The sequence below is a fragment of the Macaca thibetana genome, chromosome 18 (genome assembly GCF_024542745.1).
Source record: "Macaca thibetana thibetana isolate TM-01 chromosome 18, ASM2454274v1, whole genome shotgun sequence".
In the NCBI taxonomy this organism is placed as follows: Eukaryota; Metazoa; Chordata; class Mammalia; order Primates; family Cercopithecidae; genus Macaca; species Macaca thibetana.
Window position 1 is genome coordinate 9,868,320 of NC_065595.1, and position 20,580 is coordinate 9,888,899.

The 20,580-nt window shown below is 38.3% G+C and overlaps 1 protein-coding gene across 6 annotated transcripts in view; it reads left to right on the forward strand.

Moving 5' to 3' along the window:
• RTTN (rotatin) overlaps positions 1-20,580 on the forward strand; it is a 195,437-nt gene that overhangs the window by 145,374 nt on the left and 29,483 nt on the right. For all 6 annotated transcript variants that reach the window (XR_007721266.1, XM_050767810.1, XM_050767812.1 and 3 more), the window contains 2 exons: positions 2,012-2,149; positions 5,358-5,575. Coding sequence is in view for 5 of the 6 variants with exons in the window: in XM_050767810.1 (XP_050623767.1) it covers positions 2,012-2,149; positions 5,358-5,575 (356 nt within the window). In the remaining variant the exon portion in view is untranslated. The remainder of the gene's footprint in view (positions 1-2,011; positions 2,150-5,357; positions 5,576-20,580) is intronic.

A 20,580-nucleotide genomic window follows, 5' to 3' on the forward strand; every position in this document is an offset into this window, starting at 1 on the left:
GTTTTTATTTGAACTGTGGATTTACTTGGTTTTAGATCTGGAAAATGAAGTGTGTTATGATACCCAGCAGAGCCAGTTCTCAGCATCTCATCAGTGTTAAAATGATCTTGATGTTAAAGGAATAGTAATTCCTTACTTAGAAATTCAACAAGTGGCAGTGATATCCTAACTCAGCTTATTAGGTTAGACTGGACAAGCTCAGCAAGATGATATCACTCCCAGTTCCTAAGGAGTGAAAATTGATTCTGGGGAGAACAGGGTGAGGCAAAAACATCTTAGAAATTACAATGGTTTGTAGCCTCCCAAAGCTCAACTCTACCTGAGACAATCTTATTACTTAGTATTTCTCTTCTTGATTTTTCTTGAGAATTCCTTGAGAAACATTGATGTTGAGTTCATGGAAGATACACAAGATGTTTGCAAGACTAGTGCCACAAAACTGTGGTGAATAGATGACAGCAGCTGGAGGACCTTTGGTTAATTGTTCGATCCCAAGGTCATGTAGCAAAAGGTGGTCTGTGTATCTTGGCTGCTATTGACTGCCTTGTGAATGCTTTTTATTGATCCTCTTGCCTTTCTGTATGATTTGGGCTTTGAAAATTAAATGGAAGTAGTATATATTTATTTAATTACATAAAAGTTGTTTAACCCATCATTAATTACATCAAGCACTGAAAGGAAAAAATATCAACAATGTCTGAATGTACATCTATTAGCTGGTTAAATTAAAAATTGTTTTCTCATATCTAGCAAAATACTTTAAAAGTTCACTAAAAATATTTTTTAAGAAGTTTTTAAATTTTTTTCTGGAAAAAATAACTTTTAAATGATTTTATAAGAGTTTATTATATTGCTATTATGTATTATGAATTGTTAATTTATGTATGTAAATTGATACATCGTGATATATAAAAATAAATAAATTACATGAAAAGTTATTTAGCAAGTATAGGTACAAAGCTAAATTTGATGTTAATAGGTCTTTAATTTTTAACTTAATTTTCAGCTTAAATGTTTTATTCAGCTATTCTTAAGCCTGTATTGAATAAAAACAGTAAGCTCTATACTTAGCCTTTTTATGTACAAAGTACAGATGTACATATAGTACATAAAGAGATATACAGTATATCTGGGGAATTAAAACCTTATGGGGATGGCAATGAGGAAACATATTTCTAAAACAAATTCTTTAGGGAGCCACTAATGGCAAAAGGGTTGAAAAACACCAAGGATTGTCCTGGGAAGGTGCAATTTTCAAGTACCTCGTAGGAGCTCAGTACACCTAGATGGATGTTCTCTGGGTTAACGTCCTATAAAGTTTACATTATAGTGGAATTTGATAAAAGATGACAAATCCTCCTGATGGCATGGCCAGAGAGAGTCCTCGGCGACTGCTCTACAGCTTCCATTTACCTGAGTGCAGAGAAGGGAAAATGTGTCCTCATCCTAGAAGGTTAATTGCTACATCCTTAGCCATAGGAAGAGCTGCAGAATCTTCTTTTGTGTCGTGCTTTTCTTTGTGGGATGATACTTTTCTTGGTTCTTCAAAGAAATTCCTTCTTTTCTACTTTGACCTTGGCACACTGTGCTTTCCTTTCACCCCTGCCCAAAGCTGCTGGAGGGGATAAAGGAAATAGGGGAAAACTTACTCTGACAAAAGTAGCACAAACAATGACATGTTTTGATAATGTGCCAATATGTAGTTCTGCAGTCATGGCTTAATATTCAGTTTGTCACACCTTCTGATTGTTCTTGAGTATGCTTTAATAAGAGCAGAGTTCGCGAGTGTGGCTTTATATGCAGGAGGGTGGAGGGGAGATATCTTAAGAAGCAATGGAAAAGAGAAGTTAATTGAAATAACTGTTGGATAATGCTGAATTAGATTTGTCTTCATTTGATAAGTACACACCCCTCATTTTAAGTGTAATGAAGTGTCTGTGTTAAGTTTCATATCTTGAAAGGTTCTTTTCCTTTGTGTTGATAACTTGAAGTGTTTTCATTAATTTTGTAGATAAAGAGTTAATATCAGCTTTTTATCACACATGGACACATTTATTTAATCTTCTGGCCACGCTCCTGAGGAAAGCTGGTGCCGTCACACTCCCGTCTATTACCGTGGCCCTGGCCAAGCACTGGACAGCAGTGATTGGTAAGAAGATACTTGCATAATCTTGGGGGCGTTCTGCTAATAAAATGAGATAATTATTCTGCTTGTTTAGATATGTAAATTCACTAAAATTAAGTAATTATGGCGTGCATATAAAAGAGATATCAGGGTGCTTGCTTTGAAAAATTTGCAGTGTTCTTGAGTGCCCCCAAAAAATGCATTTTTGAAAAATTGAAACACAAGATGACATAAAAGTGAGTTAGAAAAGCCTGTGGTTTTATTATTTTTTTTATTTTTAAAGCTTTTTAAAGACATCATCCCTGAAGCTCTCTTTTATTGTATTGGCCACTCTTGGTTTTTTTAAATTTTACTTTGAGTTCTGGGATACATGTGCAGAATGTGCAGGTTTGTTACACAGGAATACATGTGCCATGGTGGTTTGCTGCACCTATCAACCCATCATCTAGATTTTAAGCCCCGCATGCATTAGGTATTTGTCCTAATGCTCTCCCTCCCCTTGCTTCTCACCCCCTGACACGGTGTTTGATGTTCCCCTCCCTGTGTCCATGTGTTCTCATTGTTCAACTCTCACTTGTGAATGAGAATATGCGGTGTTTGGTTTTCTGTTCCTGTGTCAGTTTGCTGAGAATGATGGCTTCCAGCTTCATCCATGTATCTGAAAGGACATGAACTCATTCTTTTTTTATGGCTGCATGGTGTTCCGTGGTATATGTGTGCTGCATTTTCTTTATCCAGTCTGTCACTGAAGGGCGTTTGAGTTGGTTCCAAGTCTTTGCTATTGTGAACAGTGCCACAGTAAACATACATGTGCATGTGTCTTTATAGTAGGATGATTTATAAAACTTTGGGTATATACCCAGTAATGGGATTGCTGGGTCAAATGGTATTTCTGGTTCTAGATGCTTAAGGAATTGCCACACTGTCTTCCACAATGGTTGAACTAATTTATACTCCCACCAGCAGTGTAAAAGCTTTCCTGTGTTCTCCACATCCTCGCCAGCATCTGTTGTTTTCCTGACTTTTGAATAATCACCATTCTAACTGATGTGAGATGGTATCTCATTGTGGTTTTGATTTGCATTTATCTGATGACCAGTGATGATGAATTTTTTTTCATGTGTGTGTTGGCCACATAAATGTCGTCTTTTGAGAAGTGTCTGTTCATATCCTTCGCCCACTTTTTGATGGGGTTGTTTGTTTTTTTCTTGTGAATTTGTTTAAGTTCTTGTGAATTTGTAGATTCTGGATGTTAGACCTTTGTCAGATGGATAGATTGCAAAAATGTTCTCCCATTGTGTAGGTTGCCTGTTCACTCTGATGATAGTTTGTTTTGCTGTGCAGAAGCTCTTTAGCTTAGATCCCATTTGTCAGTTTTAAGCCTGTGGTTTTATAAAGGTACATATGATATGATTATAAAACAATGAGATAAATTTTCTTGTATTGGTATAGAAACCAGTATCATTTCTGACATATGTGCATTGTATGCAGATACATCTTCATATATAAAATCCCGTATACATGATAACATGGAAAGTTGTGATAACTTTCTCATGACATCAGAATTTTCTTAGAGTACAGAAATGCCAAGAGTATAGTATAATTATTTTTATGTTTTTCATATGATAGTTGCCCACTAAAATAAACATGGTTATCTTAAAATAACCTTTAATTTTTCATGAAGCCTCCTAAATTTTAGCATAGCAAAAAGCTGTTTTTTAACATAAATATTTAACATAACTAACATTTATGTAACCTTTTAAAACAACCTGCTTAAATGTACTCAAAATTGAGTTATTTTAAGTTTCTAAAGTACCTGCTAATTCAACTGACTGATTTTTTTTTTAACATTTAACATTTGATCATTCGGTAAAGTTAAATGCATGATACAATTTTTAACCAAAGCGATAGTAAGAATTATGGCAAAATGCATGTTTAACAAGGAACAGAATTGTTAGTTTTCTGGATATAGGAGTTCTGAGTCTACCATGGAGTACAGTGTCCACACAGGATATCATTATTTTGTTTAAAATATAATAATTGAAAGAGATTGACTGATTAAGACGTTGGGATTTTCTTCTTGTATTTATTGAGGGAAAATTAGTTTATCACCTGAATCGCCAGTATTATCAATAGAAAGCATGATGCTACCCACATTAGATAAATCTGGCCAGCAGCTTGTTTTGGTAAATAAAGTTTTATTGGAATATAGCCACACTCATTTACATATTTCATATGGCTGCTTTCATGCTACAACAGTTGAGGTGAATAGTTGTGAAAAAGCCAGTTTCCTGCGGAGTATAAAATACTTGCTAGTTGGCCCTTTACAGAAAAAGTTTGCTGACCTCTGACTTAAACTTTACCTGACACTGTTTCTCTAGTGATAAATACATATTAAATTCAAAACCTTCCTTCAAAATATGTGTACATTTTTATGTAATAGTAGTGCTAACCAAAAGTAACTTACTGCATAAATGGTTTTAATAATAGTAATGTTAATGAAAACATTAATAACAATTACTGATTTTTTTGCCATGGTTTTATTTTTGGTTTTTGTTTTTTTAATCAATTTCCATCTCATATGCCCATATACATTTAAAACATCTCGTGGTCACCCCATAACTTGTGTTATCTATAACAGTCTTTTCTCAGACTTGACTAATATTTGGACATCATTTAAATGAACATAATTCTTATGAAACCCCACTGCTACTTTATTTTTCTTATGTAACTTTAATTTGTACATGCCAAAATCTAAGCAAAAATTTTTGTGGTTATAATTCTCACACAAGCATAAATCTAAAATATAAAATCAAATAAAATTATAAATCCAATTTTTCAAGTTAATAAAATGTAAAACAACACATATTATTTTGATTAAACAACATCAGTGTTCACAATAGAAAATTAATAATGACTGTTTCAGTGTAAATTCCTTTTGAGTTGGGCCTGTTCCTTCTACTCTGTATTAAGTTTGTGAATCATCAGTTCATGACCACTCATGTGCTGTCTGAACTGTGAAATATTTGTTTGTACATTGTGCCAACACTGCATACTAAGTCTTGCTTTTAAGTTCTGTTTGGCATCAGCTCCTTTAAAAATTGCAACACAATCACATAAGTTGGTAATCTAGATGATCCAGAGTATAGTTACTTTAAAATCAATTTGATTTCCTTCTTTGTTTAATTTTGAAGAAATTTTCAAACATTCACATCTGAAATTATCCTTTTAGATATGTTCTGCAAATGTGCAGGCTTGTCTGCCACGTGTCCTGCCCTGTATACTGCCAGCCTGCAATTCCTTTCTATTCTCTTGACTGAAGAAGCAAAAGGGCATCTCCAGGCTAAGAGCAAAACAAATTTATGCCATAGTCCAACAATGGCTTCACTTCTTGATGAGACTCAGGAAAATCAGAAATCTCTAGAACGACTTAGTGATGTAATTCTTCAGGTATGTCATTTCTTGGTTTTTTAGAAACTTTATTTAGCATTTAAATGAATTGACTTTCAGTCATGTTCTTGTTAAAAGCTTTCTCAGTCAAAATAATTAAGAAATAGTGATGCTTATTATGACTGTTTAAATGATACAAAAGTTTATCAAGTTAAATTAACTGTCTCCTCCTTAGCCCCACCTGCTTATGTTGACCAGTTTCTTCAGTGAGTATGATGTAAAAATTTGAAGTGAAATATTACTCATCTAAATCTAACAGTTGATCAAAACAGTGTTTCATATCATGACCAAAATGAATATATTTCAGGAACGCAGTTATAGTTCAAAATTTATTGCAATTTTAAAGATACGTCTGTGTCTCTGAAAATATATTCTAAGTGACATTTGTTTTCTATAAATGGACTACAGAATTTTGGGGTTGGTTACATGCATAGGTAAGTGGACTTGTCTGGCACATTTGGAAGAAAATGCCCCCTTTCCAAGCCCTGTTGCCTGTTTTATCTTATAAAATTATGTTTACGGTCTAAACTGTGAATCAAGAATTTGACTCATCAGAAAACATTCTAAAATCACTAAAGTATTATTTTATGAGTAGATTAGTAATTTTTTAAAAACTGTGTGTTTTTAGACAAAGTTTGTTTATTTAGACAAAAAACTGTGTGTTTTAAACAAAGTTTACATTGTTTTTTACAAATAGGAATATTTTCAGTTTTTCAGTGTTTAAAATTATTCTTTTTAATCATATGGTTTTATGATTTTTGTCTTCTCACTGAAAGGTGGAAAAGTAGTAGAATTGTTTATTGAAGAATTTGCTTCAGCTTCCCAATCAGCCAGCCACATTTGGCAAAGAGAAGATTGTTTCTGTGCTGATTTGTTATAGTTCCTTTGTTGCTTAGAAGATTGTTCCTGTGCTGATTTGTTATAGTCCCTTTGTTGCTTAGAATTTGGAGATTTTCACCCACTTCTTTGCCTGTGAGAGTCATAGTATGCAGATATTTCTGGTATGACTGCTTGTGCATTTTGGGCACTAGGCTTGATTATGTTGAGATGCAGAAAGGATTGCCCGTAAGAGAGGAGAAGATGCTTCCTGATCCACCCAGGAGCTGGCCTGTGGAGAGTGTCACAGGTTCCTCGGGGACTTTGTCTCTCTTGTGCTCCAGAATCTGGTTGCCTTTCCAGCATAGATAAGAAGCCTGTTAAGGCATCCCCCATTTTCTCATCCATCTCCAGCAGCACCTTCAGAAGCCTGGATAGAGCTTTAGGGGAGAAGGTTCCTCAGAGCCTTTCTCTAAAAGCCTCTTATTCTTGGGAGGCCATAGCTTTCCCGTACCTACTACCTCACTGTCAGTTCACTCAAATTTTCTTAGTTGAAAACAAAAACTGGACATTGTCCCAGTTTTCTCATTCCCCGTCAGAACAACAGACTTTATTTCCCAATGATTAACTGAGTCTCCAGTTTTGCACTTTAAAGAATGTTGTAAGGAGGAAAATTCAAACCTTTTCAAAAGTCTCCCAACCACAACCCCTATCTAATTTAATTATAAATTTCCTAACTTTGGCTTTGGTTGGAGCACTGTACTGCTTGGGGAAAGGCTTTTGCTCTTGCTGACACACTTCTGATCAGAGAATTTCAGTGACTTTACTCAGAGGAGAGTGGGGTGAGGGCAGTGTGCTGGGCCCCACCCTTCTTGCTGAGGCCAAAATGGCAATAGCTCTGGGAGCCTGGCTCTGCATGGATGACTGTGGGTGTCCTGCAACCAATCCTCCTGGACCTGGTGAAATTTAAAGACTTCCAGCCAGGCAAAGCCAGGGCTATTTTATTTCCCAACTCTTTAATCTTGTTTGTGGTGCTGTGTTTGAAGGATCCGTGATGAGACTCATGATACATATGGATCCATGTAGGGTAATGAATCAGTTTATAATAGTATACACAGGAAAAAAAAAAAATCTGTGCTAGAGGAATTTGTGCAATTTACCTTGCCCTTATTTTTAGCTAATACTTTGTAATATTATTCATTATAAAAGCTTTTGTTTATAATTTTTTATGTTACCTTTTTGGACAAAGAAAATGAGATAGCCTACAGTCACAGAATATCTCAACGATTTTCCTAATGACTAGCTAATTTTCCTCTTTATTTCTTCTAAATTACAAAAAATGTGTTTCATGAGAGTATGGGTATATTAACCAATTATTTAAACCACGTTTCCTAATAAATCATACTTCTTGTGTTCATGTAAGCAGTAGAATTTGGATACATGACATCTGTTAGAAAGGCACAGACAAGTTTAAGACAAAGTGAAGAGAGAAAGTATACTCCTGGCACACTTTTGACAAAATGTGTAATTAATGTAAGTCGGGACAGTTAATGGGCCTGTTAAATTACAAATACTGTTTTCTTTGCCCTATAGAAATAGGGTATGTGAATTAAAGTATTATTAGAATACACTCAACAGCAAAACGTTTTGATAAGTAATAAATATAGCTTACTATATGTCCATGGAGGCTGTGGGTTAGGCCGAGTGCTATATGAAGCAAAGTAAACTATAGTCTTTAAATTATCCAAAGAAATTATATTCTAAAATTGATGTCTTTCAAAGGTCCTTATTTAAGTTTTCTGTAAAGCCATACTCAAGAAACATTTGATGTGGGATGTTAGGCAGATCACTTCTTGTGATTCAGTTCTTCAAGTACAAAATGATAGGATTTTATTACATTATTACTAAGTTTCAGCTGCCTCTAAAATCTCCATCCTCCTAACAAATATTGTTAGTTCCAAATATTGGAACTTCAATTAAAATGTCTGGGCAGAGTTATCTTTTAAATGGTGCTTTATAGCACTGTCCCATAGGGGATACATGTTGAAAGTATTCATACTTACATCTTCAGTCATGTGTAAGTGTTTTTTTGTAAGTCCATGTTGAGGTGGTTTCAGACTTTGAACATTTTCTGAGAAATATTTAGCTGTCTTTTGTCCATAAAATACTGAACACATTTGACTTAGTGGAGATTTTACCTTCCCTAGTTTATGAAGATACAGTAGTCTCCTCTTATCTGTAGTTTTGCCTTTTGTGACTTCAGTTACCCATGGTTGATTGTAGTCCAAAAATATTAAATGCAAAATTTCAGAAATACACAATTCTTAAGTTTTAAATTGCATGCCATTCTGAGTAGTATGATGAAATATTGCTCTGTCTCCCCCGCGGGATGTGAATCATCCTATGTCTAGCTTACCCACGCTGCATATGATACGTGCCCATTCATCACTTAGTATAGCCATCTTGGTTATCAGACTGACAAATCACAAGATGAAGAAGGATGAGTGCATTGTAGTAAGATATTTTGAGAGAGAGAGGCCACAATCACGTAATTTTTATTATACTATTCTGTGTTATTGTTTGTTATTGCTAATCTCCTACCTGCCTAATTTATAAATTAAACTTTATTGTAGTTACATATGTATAGGAATAAAACTTAGACTATATGGAGTTGGGTACTATTCATGATTTTAGGTATCCACTGGGGGGGTGTTGGAATGGATCCCCCAAGGATAAGGGGGCCTACTGTGCTCAGTATGTTTTATTTGCAAATACATAATAGATAACAAGATCAATAAAAATCTCTCTATATGTAGTAGATTTTGTCTATAATTGATATATTAATTGAGATGTTGAATTAATTTTGCTCCTTATATTTGATCTGATATCTAAAAGTAGTAATGCAAATGAGGAACTCTTGCGTCTTGTTTTAGATGTATTTTGTGCTCACATGTAGTGAATGGTGAAATTCAAGGGTAAATCTGTTGAAAGGAAGGCTTATATATTTAAGATACCGTTGTGTTGATGAATGTTCACTGTAATTAAAAAGCCTATTTTTACATTAAGTACCTTTTGGAAAGAAAGCAAAAAAGTCTTGACCTAGAATAGCCTCCATCACTTAAGTGTACAGAAGGGATTAATCTAGAAAGAGCATGACATTTAGAGGAATTTTGGTTGATGAGAAGACATTATTTCTTGCTCTGTATCTTCTTGATTTTTCTCTTTTTTGTGTATTTGCATCATCTGGCAGCTAGTTATCTGTTGCTTGAGTTTATTCTCAGCCTTGCTGCCTCCAGGCTCCTCACACTTCCAGTCGTGTCCACTTGCCGTGTCGCAGAGATGCTCAGGCTGCTTTTCAGTCTGCAGTAAGTACTGTATGGAAACTGATAGAAAGTCCGTCCTTCACTCCAGCCTTTCCTTCAGTATATGTTGGAAAGTATATGAATTGACCATAGGTTAATCCTGTTTGTTTCCTTTTTGTTTGTTTGTTTGTTTTTGGGTTGGGGCTTTGATTTCAGTTTTACCGTGTACACATTTTAGAGAACCAAACAGTTCTATCTGTAAGTTTTTACTAAAGGTAGGAGATTTTTGCCTTCATTCCTCATTTTCTCAGAGGTGACCACTTATACCTCATTTAGCTACTTTTTATAGCTTCTCTTTCGTGTCTCTAAATAACATGCTTATATTTTTTTATCTTGATTATTCAGTTTTAGATATTATCTGTTGAATTCCTACTATGGAAAATGAGACTTTAGCTTTTTTTTCATGCCCCATCCACCTACCCTACCAAAATGGGTTCCCTTCTCATTCTCCTAATATTAATATACCATAATGCCAATTAGATAATAGGCAGCATGAATGGTATTAAATTTGTGACAGTGTTACACACAATTGAACCGTGTTGCAGACAGTGTTTAACTTTCTTTTCTTGCACAGCTTTTGTTTCCCTTAGAGGTAATTATTGCATTATTTTAAAAAGTGCTGACTTTTATCACTTATAAACTCCATGCTCTTTGCTAGAATTAAATATCCTCTCGGTGTGTTCAGAATTGTCAGAACTTCATCGCTTCATCTTTTGAAATAAATCTCTTCCCAATTCCTTCTGACCTACTTGGTGCCTGTTGTCATCCTGGGGTATCCATTCACCTGTTTCTGGGAATTCCTTTACCTCTGTGCGAGGTGCAGTCTCCTGTCATCCTGGGATATTCATTCACCGGTTTCTGGGAATTCCTTTACCTCTGTGCTAGGTACAGTCTCCTGTCATCCTGAGATATCCATTCACCTGCTTCCGGGAATTCCTTTACCTCTGTGCTATGTCTCCTGCATCCCACACGCTGTCTCCCATCTCCTGTGGCCTTCTCTCCTGGTTAGTGCTCTTCATTTTTGCTTAGAGTCTCTTCTCCCTTAGCTTTCAGAGAAAAGGTACCGAGGAGGTCTTTTGAGATCTAAGTGTCTGAAAGTCTTTATCTCCCTTACATGTAATTTATAGTTAGGCTAGTGAGAATTCTGGATTGGAAATCATTTACTTCAGAATTTAGAAGCCATCGTCTATTCTTTTTAATTCCAAATGTTACTATAGAAAATTCTGAAGCCCTGGCTGGGCACGGTGGCTCATGCCTGTAATCCCAGCATTTTGGAAGGCCGAGGTGGGCGGATCACGAGGTCAGGAGATCGAGACCATCCTGGCTAACACAGTGAAACCCCGTCTCTACTAAAAATACAAAAAAAAATAGCCGGGTGTGGAAGCGGGCGCCGTTAGTCCCAGCTACTCAGAAGACTGAGGCAGGAGAATGGCGTGAACCCGGGAGGCGGAGCTTGCAGTGAGCTGAGATCACGCCACTGCACTCCAGCCTGGGTGACAGAGCGAGACTCCATCTCAAAAAAAAAAAAAAAAAAAAAAAAAAAGAAAATTCTGAAGCCCTTAGAATTCCTGGTTTTCCTCTTCCTGGAAGTTTTTAGAATCTTTCCTTTTTCTCTTGTATTCTAAAATGTTTAGATGAAGCATCCAGGTGTGGATCTGTTTTAGCCATTGTGCTGGGCTCTCTTGGGCAATCTTTCCATCTATAAACTCATGCTTTCTGAATTACTTCAGAGGCATTCCCGGTACTTTGTATGCTCTGTACATTTGGAGCTCCTATTAAGTTTTTTTTTTCCTATGTAATCTCTCTCTGCTGTCTTTTCCTCTATTTATGAGAGAGTTTAGTCTCTCTTTTCTGTTTGGCAGCTTTTCTTGGTGTCTGGTAATCTTGATTATGTGCTGTATTTAAGACTGGGAAACTCAAAGCAGATTGACATCCCTGAGCATGACAGTGCGACTTTTCAATTGCTGTGCAAGGGGAGCAACGAGAGTTGTTTTGCAGGCTTGTCTTCTGGGGCTTATCAGATTCCCTGGAGAATGGTCTTCTGATCTCTTTCCTGGAGGTGAAAACTCAACTGCCAAATGTTACGTAGCCAAGTAGGAGATGACAGCTGAGGTCTCAGAATTTAGTTTGCACAATTTCACTTAATCCTTCAAAGGTTTTAGTAGAATACTCTTGCCCACAAATGTTCCCGTGTCTGCCAGTTCAGAATCCTAATTTATCCTTTCCAGAAACTAAACATCCAGGATTTTGCATGGGCTGGGAGGAAGAGTGGATTAGTTACATACAAATTGGTGGCTGGCAGGCAGGATCTGGGCATGTAACTACTTTTTAGAGACTTTAAGCAATCTTCCTTTGTCCTCACATCCAGGGATACCTGGTGCTAAATTTCTTCAGCCTTGGGCAATTCAGTGGATAGATTGGGGTAGTTTTCAGCTTTCTCCACTCACCACTTAGAATTCAGGGTTCCCAAGCCTGATACACTTGCCACTCATCCATCCGCTTTCTAGTTTTCAGGCTTGTGTGTGTGTGTGTGTGTGTGTGTGTGATCTCATTTTTGTCATTTTAGTGGGATTTAAGGAAGGAATAAAAGACATATCTATGCACACAACTATTTCCTTAGGAGTCTTAACTCTGACACACCCCTGTCCCCAATTGCTACATATATTTTTATTTATTTTTGAGACAGAGTCTCACTCGGTCACCCAGGCTGGAGTACAGTGTGGCACGATCTCAGCTCACTGCAACCTCTGCCTCCCGGGTTCAAGCGATTCTCCTGCCTCAGCTTCCTGAGTAGCTGGGACTACAGGCGCCCACTTTCATGCATGGCTAATTTTTTTTGTATTTTTAGTAGAGATGGGGTTTCACCATGTTAGCCAGGATGGTCTCGATCTCCTGACCTCGTGATTCGCCCACCTCGACCTCCCAAAGTGCTGGGATTACAGGCGTTAGCCACCATACCCAGCTAATTTTTATATTTTTCGCATGTTGGTTGGCCAGGCTGGTCTCGAACTCCTGACCTCAGGTGATCTGTCCACGTTGGCCTCCCAAAGGGCTGGCATTACAAGGTGTGAGCCACCACACCTGGCCCCATTATCGTTTGTTTCAAGAAATGTTTCGATTTTCTTCTTAATTTTTTCATTAACCCACTGGATATTCAGGAGCATATTGTTTAATTTTCATGTTTGTATAGTTTCCAAAATTCTTCTTGTTATTGATTTCCAGTTTTATTCTACTCTGGTCATAGAAAATGCTTGATATTATTTCAATTTCTTGAATGTTGTAAGACTTGTTTTGTGAACCTAACATATGGAATATGCTACAGAATGATCCATGTGCTGAGGAGAAGAATGTGTATTCTGCAGCCGTTAGATGAAATTTTCAGCAAATATCTATTAGGTCCATTTGGTCTTTAGTGCAGATTAAGTCCAATGTTTCTTTGGTGATTTTCTGTCTGGAAGATCTGTCTGTTCAATGCTGAAAGTAGGGTGTTGAAGTCTCCAGCCATTATTGTCTTGAGATCTCTCTCTTTAGCTCTAGTATTTGCTTTGTATGTCTCAGTGCTCCAGTGATGGGTACATATATACTTAGAATCATTATGTCCTCTTGCTGCATTGACTCCATTATCATTATATAATGACCTTCTTTGTCTCTCCTTATAGTTTTTGTTTTGACACCTATTTTGTCTAAGTATAGCTACTCCTAATTTTTTTTTTTGTTTTCATTGGCATGGAATATCTTTTTCCATCCCTTTATTTTCAGTCTGTGTATATTTTTATTGGTGAAGTCTGTTTCTTGTAGGCAACAGATACGTAGGTGTTGTTTTTTCATCCCTTCAGCCACTCTGTGTGTTTCTGTTGTAGAGTTTAGTCCATAGTCCATTTACATTCAATGTTGTTATTGACAGGTAGGGACTGCCTTCTGCCATTTGTTATTTGTTTTCTAATTGTTTTGTAATCTTCTCATTCGTCTTTACTTCCTTCTGTCTTTATTTTAGTGAAGATGATTTTCTGTGGTGGTATGTTAATTTCTTAGTTTTTGTGTCTGCATTTGTATCGTTTTTGTAAGAGGTTACCATGATGAGGCTTGGAAATACTTTCTTATAGCCTATTATTTTAAACTAATGATAACTTAATGCTGATGGCATGAACAAACACACACGCAAAAGAAAACTAATAAAAATTCTACACTTTATCTCCCCTGCTTTTTAACTTTTAGTTGTTTCTCTTTATGTCTTATTGTACTGTTTTTGTCTTAAAAATTTGCTGTAGTTATTATTTTCCATTGGTTCATAATTTTGACTCTCTACTTAAGAATAGTTTACACAACACCATTACAGTGTTATAATAGTCTCTCTTTTTCTGTGTGCTTACTATTGCCAGTGAGTTTTGTACTATCAGATTATTTCTTCTTGCTTATTAACATCCTTTTATTTCAGATTGAAGAACTCCCTTTACTATTTCTTGTAGGACAGGTCTGGTGTTGTTGAAATCCTTAGCTTTTGTTTGTCTAAGGTTTTTATTTCTCTTTCATACTGGGAGGATAGTTTCGCCGTATGTACTGTTCTAGGGTAAAGTTTTTTTTGTTTTATTTTGTTTTTTTTTTTCTTTCCTTCAGCACTTGAAATATGTCATACCACTCTCTTGTGACCTGTAACATTTCCAGATATATTGGAGCTCCATTGTATGTTATTTCTTTCTTTTCTCTTGCTGCTTTTAGGATCTTTTCTGTGTCTCTGACCTTTAGGAGTTTGATTATTAAATGTCTTAAATGTCTTCTTTGGGTTAAATCTGCTTGGTGTTCTGTAACCTTCTTGTACTTCAATATTGATCTCTCTCTAGGTTTTGGAAATTCTCTGATGTTATCCCTCTGAATAAACTTTCTACCACTATCTCTTTCTCTTAAATTTGCCTGTTTGAGGCTATTTTTTAGATTTTATGGGCATGCTTCATTCTTCTTTTTCTCTTTTTTCTTTTGTCTCCTTCTCCTGACTGTGTATTTTCCAATAACTTGCCTTCAAGCTTACTAATTCTTTCTTTTACTTGGTCAACTCCACTATTATGAAACTGATGTATTTGTCAGTGTGCCAGTTGAATTGTTCAACTCTAGAATTTCTGCTTGCTTCTTTTTAATTATTTAAATCTCTCTGTTAAATTTATCTGATAAAATTGTGAATTCCTTCTCTTAGTTTGAGTTCCCAAACAGCAATTTTGAATTTGAATTGAATTGAATTTTGAATTCTGTTTGAAAGTTCACACATCTCTGTTTCTCCAGGCTTGGTCTCTGATGCCTTTTCTAGTTCATTTGGTGAGGTCATTTTTTCCTGGATGATCTTGATGCTTATAGATGTTCATCAGTATCTGGGCATTGAAGAGTTAGGTATTTCTTTTAGTCTTTGCAGTCTGGGCTTGTTTGTGTGTGTCCTCCTTGAGTAGGCTTTCCAGGCATTCCAAGGGAATTAGACCTTAAGCCCAATAACACTTTGTTTCTTGCAGACTTGTAGAGGTACTGCCTTGGTGGTCTTGGATAAGATCTGGAAGAATTCTCCAGATAACCAGGCAGAGACTCTTGTTCTTTTACCTTTTCTCCCAAACAAACAGAGTCTCTATATATATACTGAGCAGCCTGGAACTGGGGGTGTGGTGATATTAGCACCCCTTGTGGCTACCACCACTGGAACTGTACTGGATTAGTTCTGATGTCAACACAACACTGGGTTTCTCTCAAAGACCACTGCAGTCACTACCTGCTTACCACCTGTGTTCACTCAAGGCCCTAGTGTGTCTGGAATTGGTGGGTTCTTGGTCTCACTGACTTCAAGAATGAAGCTGCAGACCCTTGTCCGGAGCGTGTTCCTTCAGACGTTCAGATATGTCTGGAGCTTCTTCCTTCTGGTGGGTTTGTGGTCTCGCTGTCAGGAGTGAAGCTACAGACCTTCGTGGTGAGTGTTACAGCTCTTAAAGGCAGCACGTCTGGAGTTGTTCGTTCTTCCTGGTGGGTTCGTGGTCTCGCTGGCTTCAGGAGTGAAGCTGCAGACCTTCGCGGTGAGTGTTACAGCTCATAAAGGAAGCGTGGACCCAAAGAGTGAGCAGCAGTAAGATTTACTGCAAAGAGCGAAAGAACAAAGTTTCCACAGTGTGGAAGGGGACCCCAGTGGGTTGCTGCTGGCTGGCTCGGGCAGCCTGCTTTTATTCCCTCATCTGGCCCCACCCACATCCTGCTGTTTGATCCATTTTACAGAGAGCTGATTGGTCTATTTTACAGAGAGCTGATTGGTCCGTTTTGACAGAATGCTGATTGGTGCGTTTACAATCCTTGAGTTAGACAGAGTCATAGAGTGCTAGTTAGCTAGATACAGAGTACCAATTGGTGTATTTACAAACCTTGAGCTAGACACAGAGTGCTGATTGGTGTATTTACAATCCTTGAGCTAGACAGAGTCACAGAGCACTAGTCCTCCAAGTCTCCATACAGAGTACCAATTGGTGTATTCACAAACCCTGAGCTAGAGTGCTGATTGGTGTATTTACAAATCCTGAGCTAGACACAGAGTGCTGATTGGTGCACATACAATCCTCTAGCTAGATATAAAAGTTCTCCAAGTCCCCATCGGGTTCAGGAGCCCAGCTGGCTTCACCCAGTGGATCCTGCACCAGGGCTGCAGGCAGAGCTGCCCACCAGTCACAAGCTGCGCCTGCACTCCTCAACCCTTGGGCTGTCGATGGGACCGACTGCCACAGAGCAGGGGGTGGCGCCCGTGGGGGAGGCTCAGGCTGTGCGGGAGCCCACCACAGGGGGAGGAGCTCAGACATGGTGGGCTGCAGGTCCTGAGCCCTGCCCTGCTGGGAGGCAGCTAAGGTCCAGTGAGAATGAGTGTGGCCCTGGTGGGCAGGCACTGCTGGGGGACCCAGCAACCTCCACAGCTGCTGGCCTGGGTGCTAAGCTCCTCACTGCCCTGGGCCTGCAGTGCTGGTTGGCTGCTCCCTATGCGAGGCCTGCCGAGCTGGCGCCCACACCTGCTGGAACTCACACTGGCCCACTAGCCAGCCCTGGTTCCCGCCGGTGCCTCTCCCTCCACACCTCCCCGCAAGCAGAAGGAGGAGGCTCCGGCCTCAGCCAGCCCAGAGAGGGGCTCCCACTGTGCTGTGGCGGGCTGAAGGGCTCCTCAAGCGCAGCCAGAGTGGACGCTGAGGCCTGAGGCCGATAAGGGGCTGAGAGTGAGGGCTACTAGCACACTGTCACCTCTCAGTAGGCCTTTATGATCAGTAGGTAGCAAAGCCAGCCAGGTTTCTGTCCTTCCCTTCAGAGCGGTAAGTTTCCCTAGACCCTGAGCAGGTCCAGAGTTGCTATCTGTGAGCCAGGGATTAGAGTTAAAAATCTTAGAATTTTGCCTGATGTTCTATTCTAATGCTGCTAACCTGGCACTCAAACCACAATACAGGGTCCTTTCTGCTCTTCTGTCCCTTTCCACAGGAAAAGGAAATTCTCCTTTTGGCCACCACTACCACGGTCCCATAGGAGTTCTACCAGGCTGCTGCTAATGTTCACTTAGAGCCCAAGGGCACTTCTGTCATTCTGTGATGAATGCTGCCAGACCAGGGGCTCATGTGTAGGTTTGTTATATAGGTAAACTTATATCATGGGGGTTTGGTGTATCGATTATTTCATCACCCAGGTACTAAGCCTGGTACCCAATAGTTATTTTTTCTGATCCTCTCCCTCCTACTACCCTTTACCCACTGGTAGGCCCCATTGTGTATTGTTCCCCTCTTTGTGTCCCAGTGCTCTCATCATTTAGCTCCCACTTATAAGTGAGAACAAGCAGTATTTGGTGTTCTGTTCCTGCATTGTTTCCTAAGGATCTTGACCTTGAGCTCCAACCACGTTCATGCAGAGGACATGATCTCGCTCTTTTTTATGGCTGCATAGTATTCCATGGTGTATATGTACCACATTTTCTTCATCCAGTTTTCCGTTGATGGGCATTTAAGTTGGTTGCATGTCTTTGCTATTGCAGATGGTGCTGCAGTGAACATTTGTATTCGTGTGTCTTTATGAAAGAATGATTTTTGTTCATTTGGGTGTATACTCTGTAATGGGATTATAGGGTTGAATTGCAGTCCTGTTTTTGGCTTGTTGTGGAATCACTGCCTTCCACAATGATTGAACTAATTTGCCTTCCACAGTGGTTGAACTAATTTACACTCCCACTAACTGTGTATAAGCATTCCCTTTTCTCCACAACCTCATCAGCATGTGTTATTTTTTGACTTCTTAATAGCAATTCTGACTGGTGTGACATGGTATCTTACTGTGGTTTTGATTTGCATTTCTCTAATGATCAGTGATGTTGAGCTTTTTTTCATATGCTTGTTGGCATTGTGTATGTCTTTTGAGAAGTATGTGTTCGTGTCCTTTGCCCACTTTTTAATGGTTTTTTTTTCTTGTAAATTTACATTCCTTATAGTTGCTGGATATTAGACCTTTGTCAGATGCATAGTTTGCAGATATTTTTTCCCATTCTGTGGGTTGTCTGTTTACTCTGTTGATAGTTTCTTTTGCTGTGCAGACGCGCTTTAGTTTAATTAGATTTCATTTGTCAATTTTTGCTTTTGTTGCAATTGCTTTTCACGTCTTCATCATGAAATATCTGCCAGTTTCTGTGTCCGGAATGGTATTGCCTAGGTTGTCTTCCAGCGTTTTTATAGTTTTGGGTTTTATATTTAAGTCTTTAATCCATCTTCAGTTGATTTTTGTATATGTATAAGGAAGGGGTCCAGTTTCGATTTATGCATATAATTAATCAGTTATCCCAGCACCATTTATCGAATAGGGAGTTCTTTCCCCATTGCTTGTTTTTGTCAGCTTTGTCTAAGGTCAGATTGTTGTAGGTGTGCACCCTTATTTTTGGGATCTCTATTCTGTTCCATTGGTCTATGTGTTTATTTTTTATACCATTACCATGCTTTGGTTACTGTAGCCCTATAGTATAGTTTGAAGTCAAGTAGATTGATACCTCCAGCTTTTTTCTTTTTGCTTAGAATTGCCTTGGTGTTTTGGGCTCTTTTTTGGTTCCATATGAATTTTAAAAGTTTTTTTTTTCTAGTTCTGTGAAGAATGTGATTGGTGGTTCGATAGGGATAGTATTGAATCTACAAATTATTTTGGGCAGTATGGCCATTTTAGGGATGTTGATTCTTCCTAGCCATGTTCATGGAATGTTTTTTCCATTCATTTGTGTCACCACTGATTTCTTTCAGCAGTGTTTTGTATTTCTCCTTGTAGAGATCTTTCACCTCCCTGGTTAACTGTATTCCTAGGTATTGCATTTTATTTTATTTTATTTTATTTTATTTTGGTGGCAGTTGTGAATGGAATTGCATTCCTGATTTGCCTCTTGGCTTGATTGTTGGTAATATAGGAATGTTAGTAACTTTTGCACATAGATTTTGTATCCTGACACTTTGCTAAAATTGTTTATCAGCTTAAGGAGCTTTCGGGCTGAGATGAATGACTTTTGTAGATATAGGATCGTGTCATCTGCAAACAGGGATAATTTGACTTCCTCTTTTCCTATTTGGATGCCCTTTATTTCCTTCTCTTGCCTGATTTCCCTGGCCAGAAATTCCAGTACTGTGTTGAATAGGAATGGTGAGAGAGGGCATCCTTGTCTTGTGCCAGTTTTCAAGGGCAATGCTTCTAGCTTTTGCCCATTCGATATGATGTAGACAGCGGGTTTGTCATAGATGGCTCTCATTATTTTGAGATATGTTCCTTCAATACCTAGTTTGTCGAGAGTTTTTAATATGAAAAGATGTTGAATTTTACTGAAAGCTTCTGTTGAGATAATCATGTTATTTTTGTTTCTGGTTCTGTTTATGTGATGAATCATGTTTATTTATTTGCACGTATGTTGAACCAACCTTACATCCTAGGGATAAAGCCTTCTTGTTCGTAGTGGATTAGCTTTTTGATGTGCTACTGGATTCAGTTTGCTAGTATGTTGTTGAGGGTTTTTGCATTGATGTTCATCAAGGATATTGACCTTTTTTTTGGTTGTTGTTGTGTCTCTGCCAGTTTTGGTGTCAGATTTTCAGCTCTGTTTAGTCGGTTACTTTCTTTTCTTGGCTATTTGGCTGTCAGCTCCTGTATTTTTTTTTTTTTTTTTTTTTTTTTATTCTTAGTTTTCTTAGATTGGGTTTCAATATTCTCCTGAATCTCCATGATCTTCATTCCTGTCCATATTCTGAATTCTGTCATTTCAGCCATCTCAGCCTGGTTAAGAACCTTTGCTGGAAAATTAGTGTGGTCATTTGGAAAAAAGAAGACACTGCCTTTTTGAGGTCTTAGAGTTCTTGCGCTGGTTTTTTTTCATCTTTGCGGGCTGATGTTCCTTCAAGTCGTTAAAGTTGCTATCCTTTGGATGATTGTCTTTTTTTATTTTTTATTTTTTTCCTTTTATCCTACTTAATGTCCTTGGGCATTTCATTATGATATAAGGTGTATTCAGTCGACTCATTTTAGGAGGATTTTAGGGGGCCAAGGCTCAACTCAGGACTCCTGGACTGTGTGCTCTAACTCTTGGGGACTGGTGTCTGGGCAGGGCTTTGATCTCTGTTTCCTCAAGGTTAGGAACCTGTGCTCTGGAGGGTCCAAGGTGCTCTAGGACTGCTGCTCATAACTCTCTGATGGTTGGTGCCAGCCAAAGCACTTCATAGGAAAGTGGCAGTAGGATCTGTCCTTGTTGACACATGTCAGCAGCAGGGTGCACACTCGTCAGCTGCAGCAGGGTGCCGTCAGGTGCCAGGGTGCCAGCCTTGATGCAGGCGT